Raw genomic sequence first — 21,680 nt, 5'->3', positions numbered from 1 at the left:
GACTTTTGACAAGGTCAATATGTATATATGGACCTGTTCAGATTATATTAACCGAGGACAAGGTCACTTAAAAAAAATATGATAGGCCAAGATGTCCTTAGGATCATATTCCAGACAAAGATTGGTGAATTCTTGTACAGTTTAAGATTAATATTATTAAAATTAAGGGGGTTTAAGTCTGATTTGTTACACAAAATTGAATTAGAGAAAAGCATAAAGAAAAATCTCATGAACATAGCTAGCACACTTTCACAGTCATGTCTTCTGAATTGGAATGGACGCATCTTAATTTTCTAATAAATCACTGTAAACTTCATTTACATCATCCAACATAACAAAAATCTGATATATTGGATTGAATTTTTGTTATATTGATCTTCCGTAGAATATCCCCAGAAGAGATCCAGATTCATTTTTTTGAACTCTTCACCAGAAGACATTCTGGAGATTTCACCAGAAATCATTCTGGAGATGTCCAGAAGAGACCAATGAAACATGCCCATTGGAATTCCGACAGTCTGTTGAAAAACACATCCCCCAAACGCATGTTTTAAATTTTTAAATAAATCTTCATTTATATACTAGTCTAATGAACTATTTCCTAAACTGTATTTTTTTTAGTATATTTGTCTAGAATTCTTGATCTTTATGCAAAACTTCACCCAAAAATCTACCAACCACTCATGTTTGTATATATCAGACATCAATTTGTGTCCACATTTTATCATTTCAATACGGAAAGTTAATAGAGTCTATAACCGAACTTGTGTCATTTATTTTTTCCAAGTCTGGTTCCTTGTTAATCTTCTGATGATAAAATACGTTGCAAATCTATTCGGTACCAGATCGTTTGTTTCAATGAGAAAATGTCAAATTTCAAGGTATCGCAAGTTGGCAGAAAAGTCACCCCGCTTCTTGCTTTCATAAGAGATTTTTTACGACAGGTATAAAATAGATAAGATGTTGCCACACTAACACTCATATGGGTTCTTTTTATATTTTTTTCAGAAACACATCAACGGCAACTGGTTTTATATCATGATAACTGCATTTATAACCGTATTTATTTTATTTTATTTTATGTTATTTATAAAAACTCGTTTCGAATATAACTTAACATTGAAAATTATTAAGGTACATCATTCAACCTCATGTAATTGTTGTATAAATGGAGATGAGACTACTGATATTATTAATATCCTACCGTAGTCTAAAATCGGTCATCTTGTCAGTTCGTTAGGTATTTGTGTTTGAACTTGACACACGGGGAAACTACGCATTGACGTCACTACGCTACTTCCAGCGTAGAAAAACAGTGCAGAATACGTTTTTTCTGCACTTTTGAATAAAAAACATAAACTTAAGGAAAGTTTTCATTGTTGTTCTCAATTATTGCTAAAAAATGCCAATTTTCTAATGCCCGTTTCAATTCCGACTTCCGAATGTCTAAAAACATTCTAGAACTTCACAAAATCCCACTTCCGGCCTCCATTGCTTAGTGTACATTCCATTCAGCGTCATCAATCTTGTGGCAGGCAATACAGGTCAAGCAAATCGTATTTTTAGGAATTTTAAAATGACATGCTCCTTACGTCTATCGCAATTTTCCCGCAAAAAAAGCCCAACCAAAATGAAAGGAAAACTATATGAAAAAACGATGTCCATGCCATAGTTTTGTACAGGAATATAGAGTAGGTTAATAAAAAACAATTTTCATTTTTTTTTTTATTCATTATAAAAAGATTGATATTCTGACCATCATGACTGTAGGTAAATATTCATACAAATTTCCATTGATTTCGAAAGGGATGGCAAAAAATGAGGTTTCCTGTTGAATAAAACCCAAAATTATTGCAAACTATTTTAAAGCAATATCCCACAAAGAAATAATGTAATTGCCGTAGACTGAAAAATTAGAAACTAGAACGATTTGACATCACGTGATTTTGACGCCATTGAAATTTGATTGTAAACAAACAAGGTCAGTAGGTTCAGTATGGGACAGCATCGTACATTGAATTACTCATGTTACTAAGGAACAATTATGAGTTACCAAGCTTGACAATGCATGTCATAAAAAATGAAAGCTAAGTCTACAGAAAAAATAAGAAAAAAATAGCCTTAGGATAACGACTTATCAACACACTTGGATATTCATGATATTAGTCCGAAATACTGTCCAACAGCCATTGACAGCTGTGAGGGGGATAGGACCTTTATTGGGACTCCGGGATCAGGTGTTTTTAAGCTCAGGATTTCAGGATTGACCCTTTCAGGATTCAGGATTTTTTTTTAATTTCGAGATGTCAGGATTAAAATTTATTTAAATTCGGGACCTCAGGATTTCGTGCTTTTAAGCCCGAAACTTCAGGGTCACAACCCCTCCTACCCTCCTCAGCTGTTATGCCAGACAAGGAAGCTGGTTCTGTGGGATATCAGAGCTCATCCCATATCAAAAAGTGGATATTTGCTCCTAGAGACGACTGACAGCCTTAGATCCATATTTCATTTACAAATGTATCTATAATTTCATTTAAATGTAGGTTTCACCTACAAATGTTCCTGCTACCCTTTATTTTCTCGGTACCACGATTTCTCAAGAAATACAAGAACCTTTAATATACATGTGATGGACAGTGAAACTCAGATCAGGAGATTTGGAAATTTCGGTCAGGAGATTAGGACTCAGATCAGGAGTTTTTTATCGACATAAATTTTGTCGTAAATTTGACCGTATTATGTAGAAATTGCCTTTTAATGTGATTTTTTCTTCAAATATCCATCAAAATGTAATATGTTTATAGTACCCTTGTTGCCTTTCTATTTAAATGATGTCACATTATTAAAAAAAAAATATCGAGAAGAATCTTGTTTTGTTTTTTGTTTTTGATAATTGATTGTTCACTGCTTGCAAATTAATGATTATGACCTTTTCTTTGGGTATAGATTTGTATTCATGTCTCCATCTGCTTATCATTAGTAACTGTATAGACAAATCTTAAAGAAAGAAATATGCTATACATGTATGTTTATAACATGATAAATTAATTGAAAAAAATAAACAATAACAGTCTAAGCATTATGAAAGTCATATTTCTAGATAACTTTTAAAGACTCCAACAGTGTAGAATGTTTGGCTATTATACTGTTAATATCTACATGTTAGAGAAAACTGACAAGGATTTTTATTCAGTTTAGCATAAGGGTGGAATCAGAAAAAATGAAGATTTTAACATATTGGGGCATATTGTTTCCCCCATTATATTTAGGAAAGTAAATTAAATGTCAAACCAACAAGTTCAATACCAGCTAACTTGCAGCCAAATTTCATTTAGATATCTTGTACCAGCCAAAAGTTTTATTAAAAAAACATGTCAAATTTGTCAGGAGTGTGACGCTTTTTGTGTGACAGGATTTTTTTTTAATAATTTACATGTTGAGTAAAAATTATTATGATGAATGCATGTATATGAAGATGGTTTATAATCATTCTTCAATACTAGGTTTTGTAGATTATAGATTGGTGTTATCATTGCACAAATATTATGTAAATAAATATACATTGTGAAAAGGTATGTACCAAAAATTAATATTGGCAAAATTTGATAATTTCTAAATTAAAGTGTTATGGTTGTATTTTAAAGGAGTATTTGTGTGTAAAACTGGTAAGTATTTATTGTATATATGTATAAGCTATCCATAAAAGGCTATACAGACATCCTGAGGTGCATAATTCACATATTTGATTAACTTCTATACAAGCACCCAAAAATGTCAGGAGTGTGACAACTGTCTTTAAACATGTACCAAAGAATACATAGGACTTAAGTATGTTCTTCTTCTTTATTTTTCAGTAGTGGCTATTCCAAAGAGAAGAAAAAGTTTTATTACAACTGTGATATGTTTATATCATAGATGTGGGAGTGCATTATATATGTCAGGAGTGTGACGCTTTTTTTAAGGCATTTTCTGTCAATTCATAATTTCACAAGGACAAGTTCAACAGGTTTCTTTGTGTTAGAAATGTTAAAACAAAGTTATATTCCTATCATTTACCTCTTAAATGTGTTATTTATCATGATTGTTTTGACACAATAAGTTTTAATTAGTCATTTTTCTAATTTTTGTGCACAGTAATGCAAATTTATCAAAGGAAATAAGTGTGTACAACTATAAAATCATATAGGAAAGTGAGGAAATGAATTTTGTACAAAATAGAACAATCATTTTGAATTTAAATGCTATATTTAAAGATGTTTCAAGGATTAACCATTCAGATGTAATTCGTCACACTCCTGACATGAATTTAACAATTTAAGAAAAATATGAAAATTAGCTTTATTTTTAGGACAGATAGTTGAAAGACAGCTAGTAATTTAGAAACTTTTGGTAAATCTTCCATTCCTTAAAACATTCACTAGACTTGCTGACATAAGCCAGGCAAAATTATCTAGAAGAAATGATTCAAAGAAAGAGACTTGGAAAGAGAAAACCCGCAAATATTGGCTGAATATAAAATTAAAAAATTATCAGAGGAAGTTGGACAATCTTAAACAAAATAAAAAACTACAAAACCATGCTAACAAAAAAAGGCTTAAAGAAAGAAGAACTTTGAATTCCAAATTTGATAAACAATATAAAGAAAAACAAAGGCAGTAGCAGAAAAACAGTAGAAAAAAAGGAAGAAAGATAAAAAAGAAGTTGGGTTGAATAAGGACTTAGAATCGAACAAAAACAGCTCAAAAATTCAAATGAGAACAGATCTGTAACTGTGTCAGATTCCAGATCTACAGTGAGAAAACCTGCACAACACACAAGAAAACAACTGCCACAAAACCCAAATGCTTGGACGAGTTCTTTGAAACACATCATAAAAAATGCTACACCCAGAAGGGCCTTCTAGAAGGGATCATTTATAAGCATTTTTGTTTTGTGGCAATTGTTTTCTTGTTTGTTGTGCAGGTTTTCTCACTGTAGATCTGGAATCTGACACAGTCACAGATCTGTTCTCATTTTAATTTTTGAGCTGTTTTTGTTCGATTCTAAGTCCTTATTCAACCCAACTTCTTTTTTATCTTTCTTCCTTTTTTTCTACTGTTTCTCTGCTACTGCCTTTGTTTTTCTTTATATTGTTTATAAAATTTGGAATTTGAAGTTCTTCTTTCTTTAAGCTTTTTTTTTGTTAGCTTGGTTTTATAGGTTTTTATTTTAAGATGGTCCAACTTCCGCTGATCAATTTTCAATTTCAGATTCAGCCAGTATTTGCGAGTTCTCTCATTCGAAGTCTCTTTCTTTGAATCATTTCTTCTAGAAAATTTTGCCCTGCTTATTTCAGCAAATCTGGTAGATGTTTTAAGGAATGGAAGGTTTACCAAAAGTTTCTTCATTTTACTAGCTGTCTTTCAATTATCTGTCCTAAAAATAAAGCTAATTTTCATATTTTTCTTAAATTGTTAAATTCATGTCAGGAGTGTGACGAATTACATCTGAATGGTTAATCCTTGAAACATCTTTAAATATACCATTTTAAATCAAAATAATTGTTCTATTTTGTACAAAATTCATTTCCTCACTTTCCTATATGATATTATAGTTGTACACACTTATTTCCTTTGATAAATTTGCATTACTCAGTGCACAAAAAATAGAAAAATGACTAATTAAAACTGATTGTGCCAAAACAATCATGATAAATAACACATTTAAGAGGTAAATGATATGAATATTACTTGGTTTTAACATTTCTTACACAAAGAAACTTGTGGAACTTGTTCTTGTGAAATTATGAATTGACAGAAAATGCCTTAAAAAAGCGTCACACTCCTGACATATATAATGCACTCCCACATCTATGATATAAACATATCACAGTGGTAATGATTTTTTTTCTTCTCTTTGGAATAGCCACTTCTGAAAAATAAAAAAAATAAAACATTTAAGTCCTTTGTATTCTTTGGTAGATGTTTAAAGACAGTTGTCACACTCCTGACATTTTGGGGTGCCTCTCTTTGTGTTTTTTTTAAATGGTCCTAAAAAGAAAGTCCTGTTCTATGGGTAAAGATATCAGAAATTGAAATCAATGATATAGCAATGTGTTTAATGATTTTTTGTGAAAGTTTAAAGCATTTTTCAATCTTTATAAAATATGTCAGGAGTGTGACAAAATACTGAAAATAGAAGGCTTTTTCTACATACAATTACATTAAAACGGTACAATGAAATGACATTTTGTTTTTTGCAAATGATCACAAAATCTCAGGGCTTTCAAAGTTTACTATTGTAACTGAAATATATTAAGATTCTTTTTATTGGCAAAAACTTCAATCACTAGTTACTATTATATTTTTCAAATTAAGCTATTCAATTTGATTGTTATTATATGATTTAGCAGAAAAGATGGAAATTTTGGTTTTAAAATTTTCCTTTTTATATTGACTTTCATTTGGAAAAGGTCTGAGCAATGTTTTCTTGACTGTTTTATTACCAAACTTGTTTTTAAGTAGTATGGTTTCTGTTAAATATTTTTGAGATGTATGCTATTAAAATTTAAGATTATTCAATGTGTCTGTTTCGTTCGGCCTGAAACTTTGGAATTATAAAATTTAAAGTATTGGTAATAGGGCAAGACAAAAAGAAATACAAAATATTAAGTTTGAAATTGGACCCCCCTTGTCACACTTTTGCTTCATTTTTTCTGATTCCACCCATATATAGAACTAAAATATTCCATTTTCTATTACAAACAAACAAATGGAAGTTTTTAACAACCTTGACTGGCTATACAGCCCTTGCACAGTCGGAATGAGATGGCCAGATTTAATATATAAATTTCAATTTAATCCTTGAAAAGAAGTCTCGATTCCTAAAATTATTTTTTAATTTATATTTTTTCATTTGTCCAAAAACATTTAAATTCATTTAATTACCATCCTTATATGATAATTTGATTAAAATATTATTCATTTATATTCTTTTTACAATTTACATTTTTAAAAGCAAAATAACTTAAAACAGGATAAAACAAAGGGAAGTAACAAAAAACTATTTTAATACACCAAGTGTTTATTACACAACGGCAGTTAGCCAGAGGTAAACATCGTTGATTACCAGTATGTTTGACACCCAAGCTGTTAAGTGAAGACATATAATTATACATCTACTTTGATTTACAGGTAAAATTTAACACAGGTGTCAATTACACCGTACGGCAGTAAGAAATTATCATATGTGGCGGTTGAAAATTTTCATTCATGAAATATTTCATGAACGGGATATTTTTCTCCTAAACGGGAGGAAGGGAGGAGACCCCTGAAAACGGGATTATTGTACTCCCGTCGGGAGGTCCACATGTATGCTTTAACATATCCCAAAAATAAACTGATACATTTGTATATCCTTTTTTATGGTGTTATTTCTCTTTTTACTCAATAAAAGTGCAATTTCACTTCAAGAATTCCATTTTAATGTCTTGTATACAAAATATGACATCCGCCATATTGCTTTCAACAAGGAGCTCCAGTTTGCATGCAAGATATGCAAAATTGATTTTCTGAAAATTGTCTGTACTTTTATTAATTATGAATGCCTTAAACCTTACAATTGTATGCTGTTACACTAATTTAACACAGTATAACACCATAAAAAATCTTGTTATCCGGATATATATATCATAAAATTGAGAATGGAAATGGGGAATGTGTCAAAGACACAACAACCCGACCAAATAAAAAACAACAGCAGAGGGTCACCAACAGGTCTTCAATGTAGCGAGAAATTCCCGCACCCGGAGGAGTCCTTCAGCTGGTCCCTAATCAGTTTGTTTTTGGGATATTACGTTGTTCTTGTATTTCTTAGGAAATTGGAGCACCTTACCAAAATTTAAATTCTTTTCTTTTTAAATTATACCATGTATACTGCCACATTTCACTTCATACAATTATCTGACCTCAATTATGTATTTGCTGCAGCTGTTCAATTATTATACACAGTCAGGTTATTTTTTTGTGGCAGGTGATATAAAGGAAAACCAAATATGTAATTAATTTTAAGTAGCACCTGTAAACACTTACATCACTTATATTTAAGAAGCAAAAAAAGGATCAACAGGAAGATGCCATGCTAATGTCAAATGTTGCATGTTAATAACACATGATACACATGATACAAGTAGTTTACTCAGTCAGTCTTCATAATAAACTCTTAAATCCACAAGCCTGAAGCTCAATTTAACCAAAATATACATGTAGTTGGATTATGTTGGTAAATACTAGTTAGTGCTGTTAAAAAGTTTCATTGAAAAAGTCAATATTTTGCAGCATTTTGATTCTGGTCAAATATGTTTTGTCTGATTAATGATTTAGGTAAATTGACCGATTGTTATAAAATAAAGGGAGCTAACCAATTATTATACTGATTTAGGTAAATTGACCTGTTTAAGACAAAGATTGTTATAAAATAAAGGGAGCCAACCAATTATTATACTGATTTAGGTAAATTGACCTGTTTAAGGCAAAGATTGTTATAAAATAAAGGGAGCCAACCAATTATTATACTGATTTAGGTAAATTGACCTGTTTAAGACAAATATTGTTATAAAATAAAGGGAGCCAACCAATTATTATACTGATTTAGGTAAATTGACCTGTTTAAGTCAAAGATTGTTATAAAATAAAGGGAGCCAACCAATTATTATACTGATTTAGACATCTATATACATGATACAAGTCAAAACAAAAACTAGTGTTAATTATCTTTGATCTCTGAGTGGGGCATAAAAACTATGAAAGGTTATAATTATAGCTTATTTTGAAAGATGATTTTGACTCTTGTTTAAAGATTCACATACAACTGTTTTAACACTATTATTTATTGACTTAAATTTATGAAAACTGCCAAGGATAAATATTTTCGTTTAGATTGGATTTCATTTTTTGCCTTTTTTTATGTTGTAGACCAGTAAATCTAACAATAACATATATAGAGAACCATTAAGATATGAAGATCAAGTTGTAAAAAGGTAAGAATAAAACAGATGTTAGTTATAAAATTGAGAATGGAAATGGGGAATGTGCCAAAGAGACAACAACCCGACCATAGAAAAAACAACAGCAGAAGGTCACCAACATGTCTTCAATGTAGCGAGAAATTCCCGCACCGGAGGCGTCCTTCAGCTGGCCCCTAAACAAATATATACTAGTTCAGTGATAATGAACGCCACACTAATTTCCAAATTGTACACAAGAAACTAAAATTAAAATAATACAAGACTAACAAAGGCCAGAGGCTCCTGACTTGGGACAGGCACAAAAATGCGGCGGGTTTAAACATGTTTGTGAGATCTCAACCCTCCCTCTATACCTCTAGCTAATGTAGAAAAGGAAACGCATAACAATTCGCACATTAAAATTCAGTTCAAGAGAAGTCCAAGTCTGATGTCAGAAGATGTAACCAAAGAAAATAAACAAAATGACAATAATACATAAATAACAACAGACTACTACATGTAGCAGTTAACTGACATGCCAGCTCCAGACTTCAATTAAACTGACTGAAAGATTATGATTTCATCATATGAATATACATTATGTCAATGATACAGTATCAAATGGACACACATAAACCTTTAAAAAGGCATCAGTTCAAAAACATGAAAAAAATTAATAGGAGACGTAGGGTTAATTTTAAACAGTGTTAAATGAAACAACTAATTGAATTGAACAACTGAAACACATACATTTGTGTAAATCAATTATATAAACATGATAACATATATTTAAATGCAACATCAACCAAAGAATATTAAAAAAAACCCCCAAAAAAACCCCAAGCCCAATGACATGACAACATTGTATAAAAAGAAGATTTAAAAGAGGTTTTGAATATTCCATTGAGACAGCTACCCAAAGACACACAAAAAAGACATTTAAAACATAAGTAGAACTACCTTAAGATTGCATAATAGTCTGACTGGTCATTAATTTTAGAGAAAAAGAAAAATGAAAACAGTATACACAAATTTTTGTCTTGCCTTGCAAATCTCTGAGTCAAAAGACTATGAATTGTATTCTTTACAGAACACAGCCACTACCACGTTTACCTGATGGTCCCTCTAACAAATTGTCAAATAATGCATATTGTGGACGAGATGGACGACGATTTTGTATGCCTCCAGAGAATGTGTACAATGCAAAAGTAGCATTAGCAGCAGGAAAAGCTATAGAATCTGGAACTCCAGGGTGAGTTAATGAAAGTATTGTGTGAACGTAGCATTAGCAGCAGGAAAAGCTATAGAATCTGGCGCTTCAGGGTGAGTTAATGAAAGTATTGTGTGAACGTAGCATTAGCAGCAGGAAAAGCTATAGAATCTGGCACTTCAGGGTGAGTTTATGAAAGTATTTTGTGATGGGTGGGTCAGAACACAATGTTATTGTGGCATCATTACAGAAAAAAAGGTCTTGTGTATTGCATTTGTATCATAATACAAACATGTTTATTTAATTTCAGTAAGTAAGGTGGTACAGTACCAAACACTGTAACTAATATTAATTTTTATGCCCCACCTACGATAGTAGAGGGGCATTATGTTTCTGATCTGGGCGTCCGTTCGTCTATCCGTCCGTCCGTTCGTCCCACTTCAGGTTATAGTTTTTGGTCAAGGTAGTTTTTGATGAAGTTGAAGTCAAATCAACTTCAAACTTATTTCACATGTTCCCTATATATATCATTTGTATATAGATCATATGATATGATTTTCCTAATTTAAATGCCAAATTAGATTTTTGACCCCAATTGCACGGTCTACTGAACATAGAAAATGATAGTGCCATTGGGATATCTGTGTACTTTGGACACATTCCTGTTCTATTTTAATTTTCATAAAATTTTGAAAAAAATATTTACCTTGACCCTTTTACCTTTTGACAAAAGTATAAAACTTGAACCACACACTCAAAAAAAAAGAAAAATTTAATTTGGTATATACATGATATTGTTACGTCCTATTAATTATCATGTTTATAATGTTGTTCTATTATTGTGTATATAAATAATTATTCTTGTTTACCTGTTTACCTACAGTAAACCGGTTTATATTTGTTTCACCTGATTGATTTTATGTTACTGATGTACCTTATATGATTGTATTGTTATAATATCACGTGACTGGTCAGTTCTATTATAAAAGGCGTCTGAAATTACACTTGGGTGTTCAGTCTGTCGATATACACAGAAAGTTAAGAACCCTTGGTGAAGACAAGCCATGGTAATTATAATTACTTTATACTTAATAGATACATATTGGTTACAAACCCATAATTGTGGTTAAGATATACCACTAATTGTGGTTAAAGATAACCAATACTTGTGGTTACAGTATACCAACAACTGTGGTTACACCATTCCAATGTTTATGGTTAATGTATACCAATAATTATGGTTAAAGTATACCACTAGTTATGGTTAAAGTACTCCACATATTATGGTTCAAGTATACCAATAACTGAGGTTAAAACCTATAACCAAGGATTGTGGTTAAAACTGACCAGTTGTGTTTGTCATTGTATGTTAAGACTTGTTACTATTACTATAATTTAAGCAGTCGATACTATCCGACCGCTAATAAAATCATTTAACCTTAGAAAATCTTGAGTCATCTAGCCATATTAACGATATCAGTTCATGCTCGCAACTGAGACACTTAATGCACTGAACCCAAAATTGTAGCGAAAGGCGAGCTCGTTACATTGGTACCTCCGACGGGACACTTTTAAAAAGTGTTTTCAAATTAAATATTTTTACATAAATTTATTTTGTTGTAAATATGGCTGAGTTAAATGAATTTGAGGAAGGATATTTGAGTCAGTCTGATCCTCATACTGAAGAGGATTTAGATAAAACTGAACCTAGATCTGGTACAGGACGAAGGTCAGAAAATGAGCAAATGGTTGAATGCATATTTGAGATGGTTTATAAAGAAATTCACTCAAATAAGATTTCTTTCAATGCTGTATGTGACAATATTACCAGTCAGTTCTCAGACTTAGTTGCAGCCATCAATACGATTGGTGATACTGTTACTAATGTTAAAGAAACACAAGAAGTATTAGCTGATACGCAAAATACTATGGGAAATACTATAGATACCTTGGCAAGTCACATGAGTTCTTTGGCGGAAACTGTAAAAATATTAAAACAAGAAATGAGAGAGTTGAGTCAATCACAAGTTGATTTAACACAAAAAGTAGAATGTCTGTCCAAGTCAATAGAGGTTACAGATAAAACTGAATCAATCAAAATACAACAAACACCACTTAATGATACTGGTAATAACAAGTCCACAACCTTACCTGACGGTGAATTATCTAAGTTAAGATGGGGGTCCATTAGCATGATTCCAGACACGCCTAAATTGGAAAATCAAAAGAGTGATATTCCAATAACTGAAACACCATTGTTTGAAAAACCCAGTTTCGGTTCACCACTATTAGGGAGTACCCCAGCAGATGATAAATCTCGGACAGAGGTAAAAACTCTTAAAACAAGTATAAATACATCGCCAGATTTTTCCTCAGGGCAGATAAAAATGAAGCCACCTTCTTTTGATGGTACAGAAGATTGGGAAGAATATGTTTCCCAATTTGAAATTTTGGCCGACTTGAATAAATGGGAAACCCATAGTAAAGGTCTATACTTAGCTAGTAGTTTAAAGGGTTCTGCAAGGGCAGTTTTGAGTGATTTGAACCAAGTTGAGCGACGAGATTATGATAAACTAAGGATGGCTTTAGCTAGAAAGTTTGGGAGTGAATTCAAGTCGGAAATGTACAGGGCACAGCTCCAATGTCGTTTTCGAAAGAGAGATGAGTCAATATCAGAACTTGCCACTTCTATAATGAAACTAATTAGACAAGCATACCCAAAAGCAAATACAGGTTTGCTAGATACGCTGTCAGTTGATTACTTTATAGATGCTCTTGACGACCCTGATGTGAGAATACGTCTCCGACAAACGCAACCGGAGAATATTACTCACGCCGAAACCCTTGCTATTCGTTTAGAAACATGCAAATCCGCAGATAGGGCTAGGCATAGGACAGTTTGCATTACCACTGAAGAAAAATCAGACAAAACCGATGTACAAGCAGAACTAGTCCCTCTCTTTGAAAATTTTATGAAGACTGTGAAAGACGAAATTTCTTCCATTAAAGTAGTTAACGACTCCCTCTCTAAGAGTTCAGATTTTAGTCAAAAACAATATGGGAAGAAAAATAACTACCAAAAGATTCACAATAAAAACGATAAGGGATCAAAACAGAACAATCGACCAGCAAATAAATTCTTTCATGAAAATGAAAATGACACAACCCAAGATAAGAAAGATGTTCCCAAACCAGAGGGTGGTGACATGTCTGAGGGAAACTAGGAAGGGTCGCGTCCGAGGGTCAGGACACGACACAGGTTTTATTAGAAAGACCCAATGAAATTTTAGCCAGAACTTTATGGTCCAATGAAGAAGGACTTTTTCTACATAGTAAAATTAATAATGTTCCCGTAAATATGTTAGTTGATACTGGTGCAACCATAACTATTTTGAGATCAGATATCCTATCTCACTTACCCAATTATGTAACAGAACACTTGGAAAAGGTTAATACTAATTTGGTCACGGCAACTGGGGAATCCACCCCATTCCTTGGTAAATGTAAAGTCGAATTCCATTTGTCCGATGAACCATTTGAACATGAAGTTTGGTTTGCTGACATTAAAAATGAAGGGATACTTGGTTTTGATTTTTTAGCCAAATACAGATGTGATATTTCGGTAAAGGACTATAATCTGACAATGGATAATAAAACTAAGATACCTTTGTTTGCTTCATGTATGGATAAAAGTTGTTGTCGGATCGTTGTCGGAGAAACAACTACAGTTAATCCTTATACAGAAGTACTGTTAACAGGTATTCCTAGTAATGTTTTATCTAGATCAGAGTCCATGATGATTGAACCATCTGAGAAATTTACTGAAAGTAATCATATGCTTTTGGCAAGATCACTTTTGAAAACTGACCGTAAACATATCCCTTTAAGAGTATTAAATGCATCTGATCAACCTGTAGTCTTGGCGAAGGGCCAATCAGTTGCAGTCGGTGAAATCGTTGCTGAAGTTAACAGTAACCATAAAATCTCCAGTTGTTCTGTGGCAAAAGGGAACTCAAAGATTCCATCTCATTTAGACTCATTGTTCGAAAATTCCTCAAAAGAATTGCACCAGACAGAAAAAGACCACTTAAAAAATTTACTTTTTGACTTTCAAGATATATTTTCCAAATCATCGACCGATATTGGAAGAACCAATATATTTAAACATGAAATAGACACCGGCAATAGCAAACCAATACGTCAGCCTCCTAGGCGAGTCCCAATTGCAAAACGTTTAGACGTTAGAAAGGAAATAGAAGAAATGAAAAATATGGGTGTAATAGAACCAAGTCAGAGTTCATGGTCAAGCCCAATAGTATTGGTTAAAAAGAAAGATGAATCAATCCGATTCTGTATCGATTATAGAAGGTTGAATGATGTGACTATCAAAGATTCGCATCCTCTCCCAAGAATCGATGATACCCTTGAAACTCTCTCCAACGCAAAGTGGTTTTCGACCATTGATATGAGGAAGGGGTATTGGCAAGTAGAGGTCAAGAAGAAGGATCGACCTAAAACAGCTTTTGTGACCGGAGATGGCGGATTCTGGCAATGGGTAACCATGCCATTTGGTCTCTGCAATGCTCCGGCCACTTTCGAACGCCTGGCAGAAACCGTTTTATCTGGTTTGACCTATCAACTCTGTTTGGTTTATCTTGACGATATTATTGTCTTTGGTTCCTCCTTTCAAGACGAACTAGAACATTTGCGATTAGTTTTCTTGCGGATAAGAGATTCCAGTTTGAAATTAAATCCAGATAAGTGTTATTTATTTCAGACACAGGTGAAATTTTTAGGTCATGTTGTGTCAAGTCAAGGAGTGTCAACAGATCCTGAAAAAATCAGCGCGGTTGAAAATTGGCCTAAACCTTCTAATTTAAAGGAACTTCAAAGCTTTTTAGGCCTATGCTCGTATTATCGAAAATTCATACAGAACTTTTCCCATATTGCAAGACCTTTAAATGCTCTTTTAGAAAAGAATTCTCCTTTCTCGTGGACAGACTTATGTCAACAGTCATTTCAAATGTTAAAAGATAAATTGATTTCCTCACCAATTTTGGGGTTTCCACAAAGTGACGGATACTTTATACTTGATACTGATGCCAGCAATTATGGCGTTGGAGGCGTATTATCTCAACTCCAAGAAGGCACTGAGCGTGTAATTGGATATTTTAGCAAAAGTTTGAATAAGGCTGAACGGTCTTATTGTGTGACCAGGAGAGAATTGCTCGCTTTGGTCATGTCAGTTCGTCATTTCAATTGTTATTTGTATGGTAGGAAATTTACACTCAGAACCGACCATAGCTCATTACGTTGGTTAAAAAACTTTAAAAATCCTGAAGGTCAACTAGCCAGGTGGTTGGAAGTTTTGTCAGAATATGATTTTGATATAGAACATAGAAGAGGGCGAAGCCATTTGAATGCGGATGCCTTATCTCGACGACCATGTTCTGACACAAATTGTGGGTATTGTGAAAAGGTTGAACAAAAAGAGCAGCAGTTCATTAAAACTGAAATCCTTGGTGAAGAGATGGGTATCAATGTAATAAACGTGGAATCAGAAGGTTCTGATGAGTCACTTACGCACAATGTAGAAGTCCGTAATGACCATCAATACATTCTGAGTTTGTTACATAATGGATGTATACCACTCGACACTTTAAGGAGAGAACAACATGAAGATCCTGATCTTGAAAGATTGATCCAATTTAAAGAAGCTGGAAATAAACCAATGTGGTCAAATATCTCTAATCTATCCTCTGACTTTAAATATTATTGGGGAAGATGGGAAGTACTCCATTTAAGGTCAGGTGTTCTGTACCGTAAATGGGAATCATCTGATGGTGGTAGTTTTCAGTGGCAACTTATTCTCCCAAAACGGTTCAGACGGTTTGTGTTTGAACAGCTTCATGAAACCCCGACTTCTGGTCATCTTGGTGTATCTAAAACCTATAGTAAAATAAGAAGTCGTTTCTTTTGGTATGCTATGTACCAGGATGTGCATCATTGGTGTCAACTATGTGACAAATGCGCATCAAAGAAAAGAACACCTAGAAAAGCTAGGGCTCCTTTGCAAACTTATGTAGTTGGTGCTCCTCTCGAACGTATTGCTGTTGATGTACTAGGACCATTACCAACTACTCAGAGTGGCAATAAATACCTACTGGTCATAGGTGACTACTTTACCAAGTGGATGGACGCCTTCCCCATAAAAAATCAAGAGGCGATATCAGTGGCTGATGTTTTGGTCAAGAATTTTGTGGTCTTGTTTGGTGTTCCAAGAATGATACACTCTGATCAGGGTACTAATTTTGAATCTCAGGTCTTTAGAGAGATGTGTTGCATTCTTGGAATAGACAAAACTAGAACCACCCCGTTGCACCCAGAAAGTGATGGCATGGTTGAAAGGTTAAATCAGACTCTTGAAACCATGTTGGCTCTTTTCTGTTGTGAAAATCAATGGGATTGGGATGAGCATGTACATCTGCTTATGATGGCATACAGATCATCCATTCATGAAGCAACAAAAGTGTCACCTTGTCGAATGATGTTTGGTCGTGAGATAAATCTGCCAGTAGATCTGTTATTTGGTTCACCAAGAGAAGAGCCATATTTTAAAAGGCATAGTCCCGGGGATGGTGTTTGGTTATATAACCTTATAAGGAAAAAAGGGAGAAGTCCAAAACTTGATTGTCCATGGAAAGGTCCTTATATTGTGACGAAATGTCTGAGTGATGTTACCTATAGGATTCAATTGAATCCTAAAACAAAACCAAAGGTGGTACATTATAATCGGTTGAAATGTTATACAGGTGAAAATAAACCTACATGGTTTCAGGAAAACGTGAATGAACCCGTAGAAATTCAAACAGAAAATTTACCAAATGATATTATATTACTTAATGATACCCATACCCGAGAAATAAATGGTAGCGAATCGGAATCTGATGATGATAATGATGATGATGATGACAATGTGTTGGAAGATATAGAAATGTCTCTCCAGCCAGAGTTAAATGATGATCATGAAAACCTTAATATGGAAACTGTATTACCAAATGATGAAATTAATCGAAGAGGCAGGAAAATAATTAAACCTGCTAGATTCAGGGATTTTGTCTAATCATACACTTTTCCATTTTTCAGGGTCAGAAATTCATATGTAAGATCTGCCCACAGAATGAGAACAGCTATTTTGTAAACAAAGCAGCAGCGGAAAGACATATTATGGAAAAACATTCTAGTTTTGGTTGGAAATGTTCGTTTTGTCAGTTTATCACATCAAGGGAGAATGGAAAACATGGGAGATGCTCTAGAGGAGAAAGACCATTTCTGTCTCATTGCTATAATCGTCTAACCGGAGAAACAGGAGAAAACACAAAAAGGGATTACATCCAGTATAAAAATACTGAGGCCAAATTAAAATATGAAGAAAGACCACAACAAGTTTCCCGTTGTAGATCACGGTCGCCATTAAAGAAAACTGAGAGCAGTTATCCAACATCTCGTTCCCGCTCACCATCTCGTTACTCCAAATCTTACAATTCATTCTCAGAGCCTACAAGAAAACGTGTCAACTCCCCATCTCGTAGATTAAAGACACATAGTCCCTCTTCACAACCATCTACAAAACATGCTAATTCTCCGTCCCGTAGATCAAAACCCAGTTCTTATTCAGAGACAAGAGACCGTTCATGTTCTCCTCCAGAGAAATCAAGTTCGGTTCGCAGTGCGTCTGAAGCCATTGTGGGACCACTGTCACCGTACGGCATGCCCGTTTCTATAGAGCAGTCAACAAGAAATGTTGTTTTGGAGCCACCAAAACAGTTGATTGTGTCCTATCCGCTGGATGTTGCAGCAAACACGACCACCTACACGGTATCTTGTGAAGAAGGAGAGTCGGATGAGGAACATTATGTTCCTGGGAATGTTTCGTCCGAAACTGTTTTCGAGGTAGACGGGAAGGAAGCTGATGTTCTTTCGTGTCCATCGTCATGTGAAACGTTGTCAACTGGAGAGAACCGACCGACACCAGCCGATAACAACAACAATGATATGCTCGACTCAACAACATCCTTTGTCAGCTCCGCTACCAAATCCAACAACAAAATTGCACAGGCAAGTGAAGATCTCCATCAAGTGATTTACGAAAAATTCAAATTAATCGCAGATAACAGGATAACTTTAAATGTAGGGGGGAAATGTTTTGAAACTTCAAAGGTAACTCTTGGACATTGCCCTGGTTCCGTTCTAGCTATAATGTGTAATGCTAGATATGGTTATAATGGTGAGAAGGAAGTTTTCATTGACCACGACCCGACACATTTTCACCACATTCTCTCATTTCTCCGTCATGAAGGCCGATATGACATCCAGACATTACCACAAAAGAAAGGAGAACTTCTAGAGCTTTCCCGTATTGCCGTTGATCTTCGCCTAGAAGATTTTGAGATTATGATCGGAAAGAAGATAGACAATTTGTGATTTATAATGTGTTTTATTTGATTGTTTCATAACTCATGTTTGTGTTTGTTTTATATAATGGGCTGAATAAGTTGATTAGTAAGTTCAATTATACCTAAAACATACAGTGAAATCCATTTCTCTCATTTTTATTATTCTTCCTGTTTGAGGACAAACGCCGACTAAGAGGGGGGCAATGTTACGTCCTATTAATTAACTTATTCATGTTATCATTGTTTCTATTAATTCATCATGTTTATAATGTTGTTCTATTATTGTGTATATAAATAATTATTCTTGTTTACCTGTTTACCTACAGTAAACCGGTTTATATTTGTTTCACCTGATTGATTTTATGTTACTGATGTACCTTATATGATTGTATTGTTATAATATCACGTGACTGGTCAGTTCTATTATAAAAGGCGTCTGAAATTACACTTGGGTGTTCAGTCTGTCGATATACACAGAAAGTTAAGAACCCTTGGTGAAGACAAGCCATGGTAATTATAATTACTTTATAATTAATAGATACATATTGGTTACAAACCCATAATTGTGGTTAAGATATACCACTAATTGTGGTTAAAGATAACCAATACTTGTGGTTACAGTATACCAACAACTGTGGTTACACCATTCCAATGTTTATGGTTAATGTATACCAATAATTATGGTTAAAGTATACCACTAGTTATGGTTAAAGTACTCCACATATTATGGTTCAAGTATACCAATAACTGAGGTTAAAACCTATAACCAAGGATTGTGGTTAAAACTGACCAGTTGTGTTTGTCATTGTATGTTAAGACTTGTTACTATTACTATAATTTAAGCAGTCGATACTATCCGACCGCTAATAAAATCATTTAACCTTAGAAAATCTTGAGTCATCTAGCCATATTAACGATATCGGTTCATGCTCGCAACTGAGACACTTAATGCACTGAACCCAAAATTGTAGCGAAAGGCGAGCTCGTTACAATATACATCATTACATGTAGCAGTTTGACAAACACAATCATTTTGATCATTAAGAAGCTTAAAATGGTCCTAGTTGTTGACTTTTTGACACAACTGAGTATTGGTGATTTGGAGAATTCCTTTTGATATTGAAGTTTTGTCATGACTGTGTATTGATGATTTGGAGAGTTGCTTTTGAGGTATATTTCTCAATTTTTAATAGAAATGTCGGTAATGTGACATTAGGCGGATCCAGGGCCCCCCTTTTGTGGGAAAAATTTGGTAGATTATATAGGGAATCACTGAAGCGTGACTGGAGTGTGACTACATCTAGACACAAAACAACCTTTAAATAACAGACAAATCAACTACACACAACACGTGTTCAGAAAACCATGTATTGTAAAGTTAAAAACATGAACCTAAAATTTCTGTAACCTTTTACAGAAAAAAATCTATGTAGACATACATGACTTATAGTGTATGTAAAAAAGATATATTATTTACAAATATAGCTAATTTTACATGCAAAAATACCTCTTTATATATATATATATATGTTCAAACTACATTGATTACTATATAAATTGGGGGTTTCAGAATCTAAAGGGTTATGGTTAATTTTATTATTTGTACATCAAAGTAAAAAAACTTTGGTGACCCATTAATCTATTGTTTTACAAAATCACAACATTTTGGTGAATGCACATGTTTGAAACAGTTGATGGATGAAACATTAAATGAGAGAACCCAAATTTGTTGATCCTGTTCAGTTAATAGAAGAAATAAGATGATAGTCCATCCGAAGGGGACAATAAATGGCTGACCAGTGCACATAAAATACACCCATGTTTATTTCGAAAAAGAGCAGACCAATGCCGCTATAAGGCAGCACTGGCACCCACAAAGTGGAAAGGGATTAATATAATTTGCAATAACTTATTTCCAAATCCGCTATAAATTTATGTTAAACTAATAGTATTAGAAGAAATATTACTAGCAATCATCACCTAAATTTAAAATATTTGATAGACATATTCATGATATTTATTGATTTTAATAGAACATGTGGTTTGCACTGTAAATCACGTAGCGTGACATACTATCAATTGTAACTATCCATTGGTATTCATTATAAAGTCTTATGCAATGTTAGCAGCTGGGAAGAAATTAATTTTAATCAGGAAGTAGATATTGGTCAAATTGTCATTTCCCTTTTAAAATGATATATTAATAAGTTAAATAATGTTCCCAGTATCATTTATTAGTTTACTTAAAAACTATCCTTTGGTCATCTGTTTATCTAAAGTACAAAAATACCAAAGGTCAAATAAATGGAAAATAATTGTAAATGGTGTCCCTCTGCATTGTCCAATTTAAAGGATTACTGGGTGTGTTTTTTGACACATACGGTGTGGTTTTTGACACATATGAGACATAGACTGAATGTTAAAGCAATCTATTTTAATATTATGTAAAGTGATAATAACTGTTTGCTATATAACTGACTTCAGCTTTTTAAAATTGCCTTTGAACTCATGCTTGTAAGATTATCACTAATTTTTAGTACAGTGCATTTTAATCAATACTATATTTTTCTATTTACAGACAATCGGCTGTTATGTCTAAACGTATTGTTGCACCATCCATGCCAAGAGCTTAACAGACAATATAAGTTAAACAGATTTTTTTAATTGATTGTTTGATATTTATAAAATGATATACATGTATCTTTAAAGAAGAATTGTCTTAATGTTTATGAGCTCAACAGATTATTTCAAAAACTTAAACTTAAATTACAGCCTTGTCCAAAACTAATGATGTGAATGAGATCTTGAATACTGTAAATTTAGAAATCATTGTGTGCATTTATTATTGCAATTTGTCATTTTATCATATTTAGACTCAAAGGCAATTTTAATATTTGTGATATTCCAAAAAAATCCTGATTGAATCATATAAAAAAATTCAAAATGCAATTTTAGATTATTGCGATTATAACCCTGTTGAATTTTTCATAATAATAAAAACATCACACAATTTCTGAATTTACAGAACTGG

General features: G+C 33.3%; 1 protein-coding gene across 1 annotated transcript; it reads left to right on the top strand.

The window, feature by feature from the left end:
- Positions 1-787: 787 nt before the first annotated feature.
- Positions 788-21,363, top strand: LOC139488145 (NADH dehydrogenase [ubiquinone] 1 alpha subcomplex subunit 7-like). The gene is made up of 4 exons (XM_071273562.1): positions 788-944; positions 8,952-9,016; positions 10,074-10,235; positions 21,228-21,363. The coding sequence occupies exons 1-4, from the start codon at positions 867-869 to the stop codon at positions 21,280-21,282; spliced, it is 360 nt and encodes a 119-aa protein (XP_071129663.1). The 5' UTR covers positions 788-866; the 3' UTR covers positions 21,283-21,363.
- Positions 21,364-21,680: the final 317 nt, after the last annotated feature.

The sequence above is a fragment of the Mytilus edulis genome, chromosome 1 (genome assembly GCF_963676685.1).
Source record: "Mytilus edulis chromosome 1, xbMytEdul2.2, whole genome shotgun sequence".
NCBI classification, from domain to species: domain Eukaryota; kingdom Metazoa; phylum Mollusca; class Bivalvia; order Mytilida; family Mytilidae; genus Mytilus; species Mytilus edulis.
The sequence above is the reverse complement of the archived record's forward strand: the minus strand, read 5'-3'. Positions and strand labels throughout refer to the sequence as shown.

Excerpts from the sequence above, each read along its gene's own strand:
- LOC139488145 (XM_071273562.1), top strand. The coding sequence starts at position 867 with ATGTCAAATTTCAAGGTATCGCAAGTTGGCAGAAAAGTCACCCCGCTT. Across the intron at positions 945-8,951 it reads TAAGAGATTTTTTACGACAG|ACCAGTAAATCTAACAATAA; the intron begins GTATAAAATAGA and ends TTTATGTTGTAG. Across the intron at positions 10,236-21,227 it reads ATAGAATCTGGAACTCCAGG|ACAATCGGCTGTTATGTCTA; the intron begins GTGAGTTAATGA and ends TTCTATTTACAG.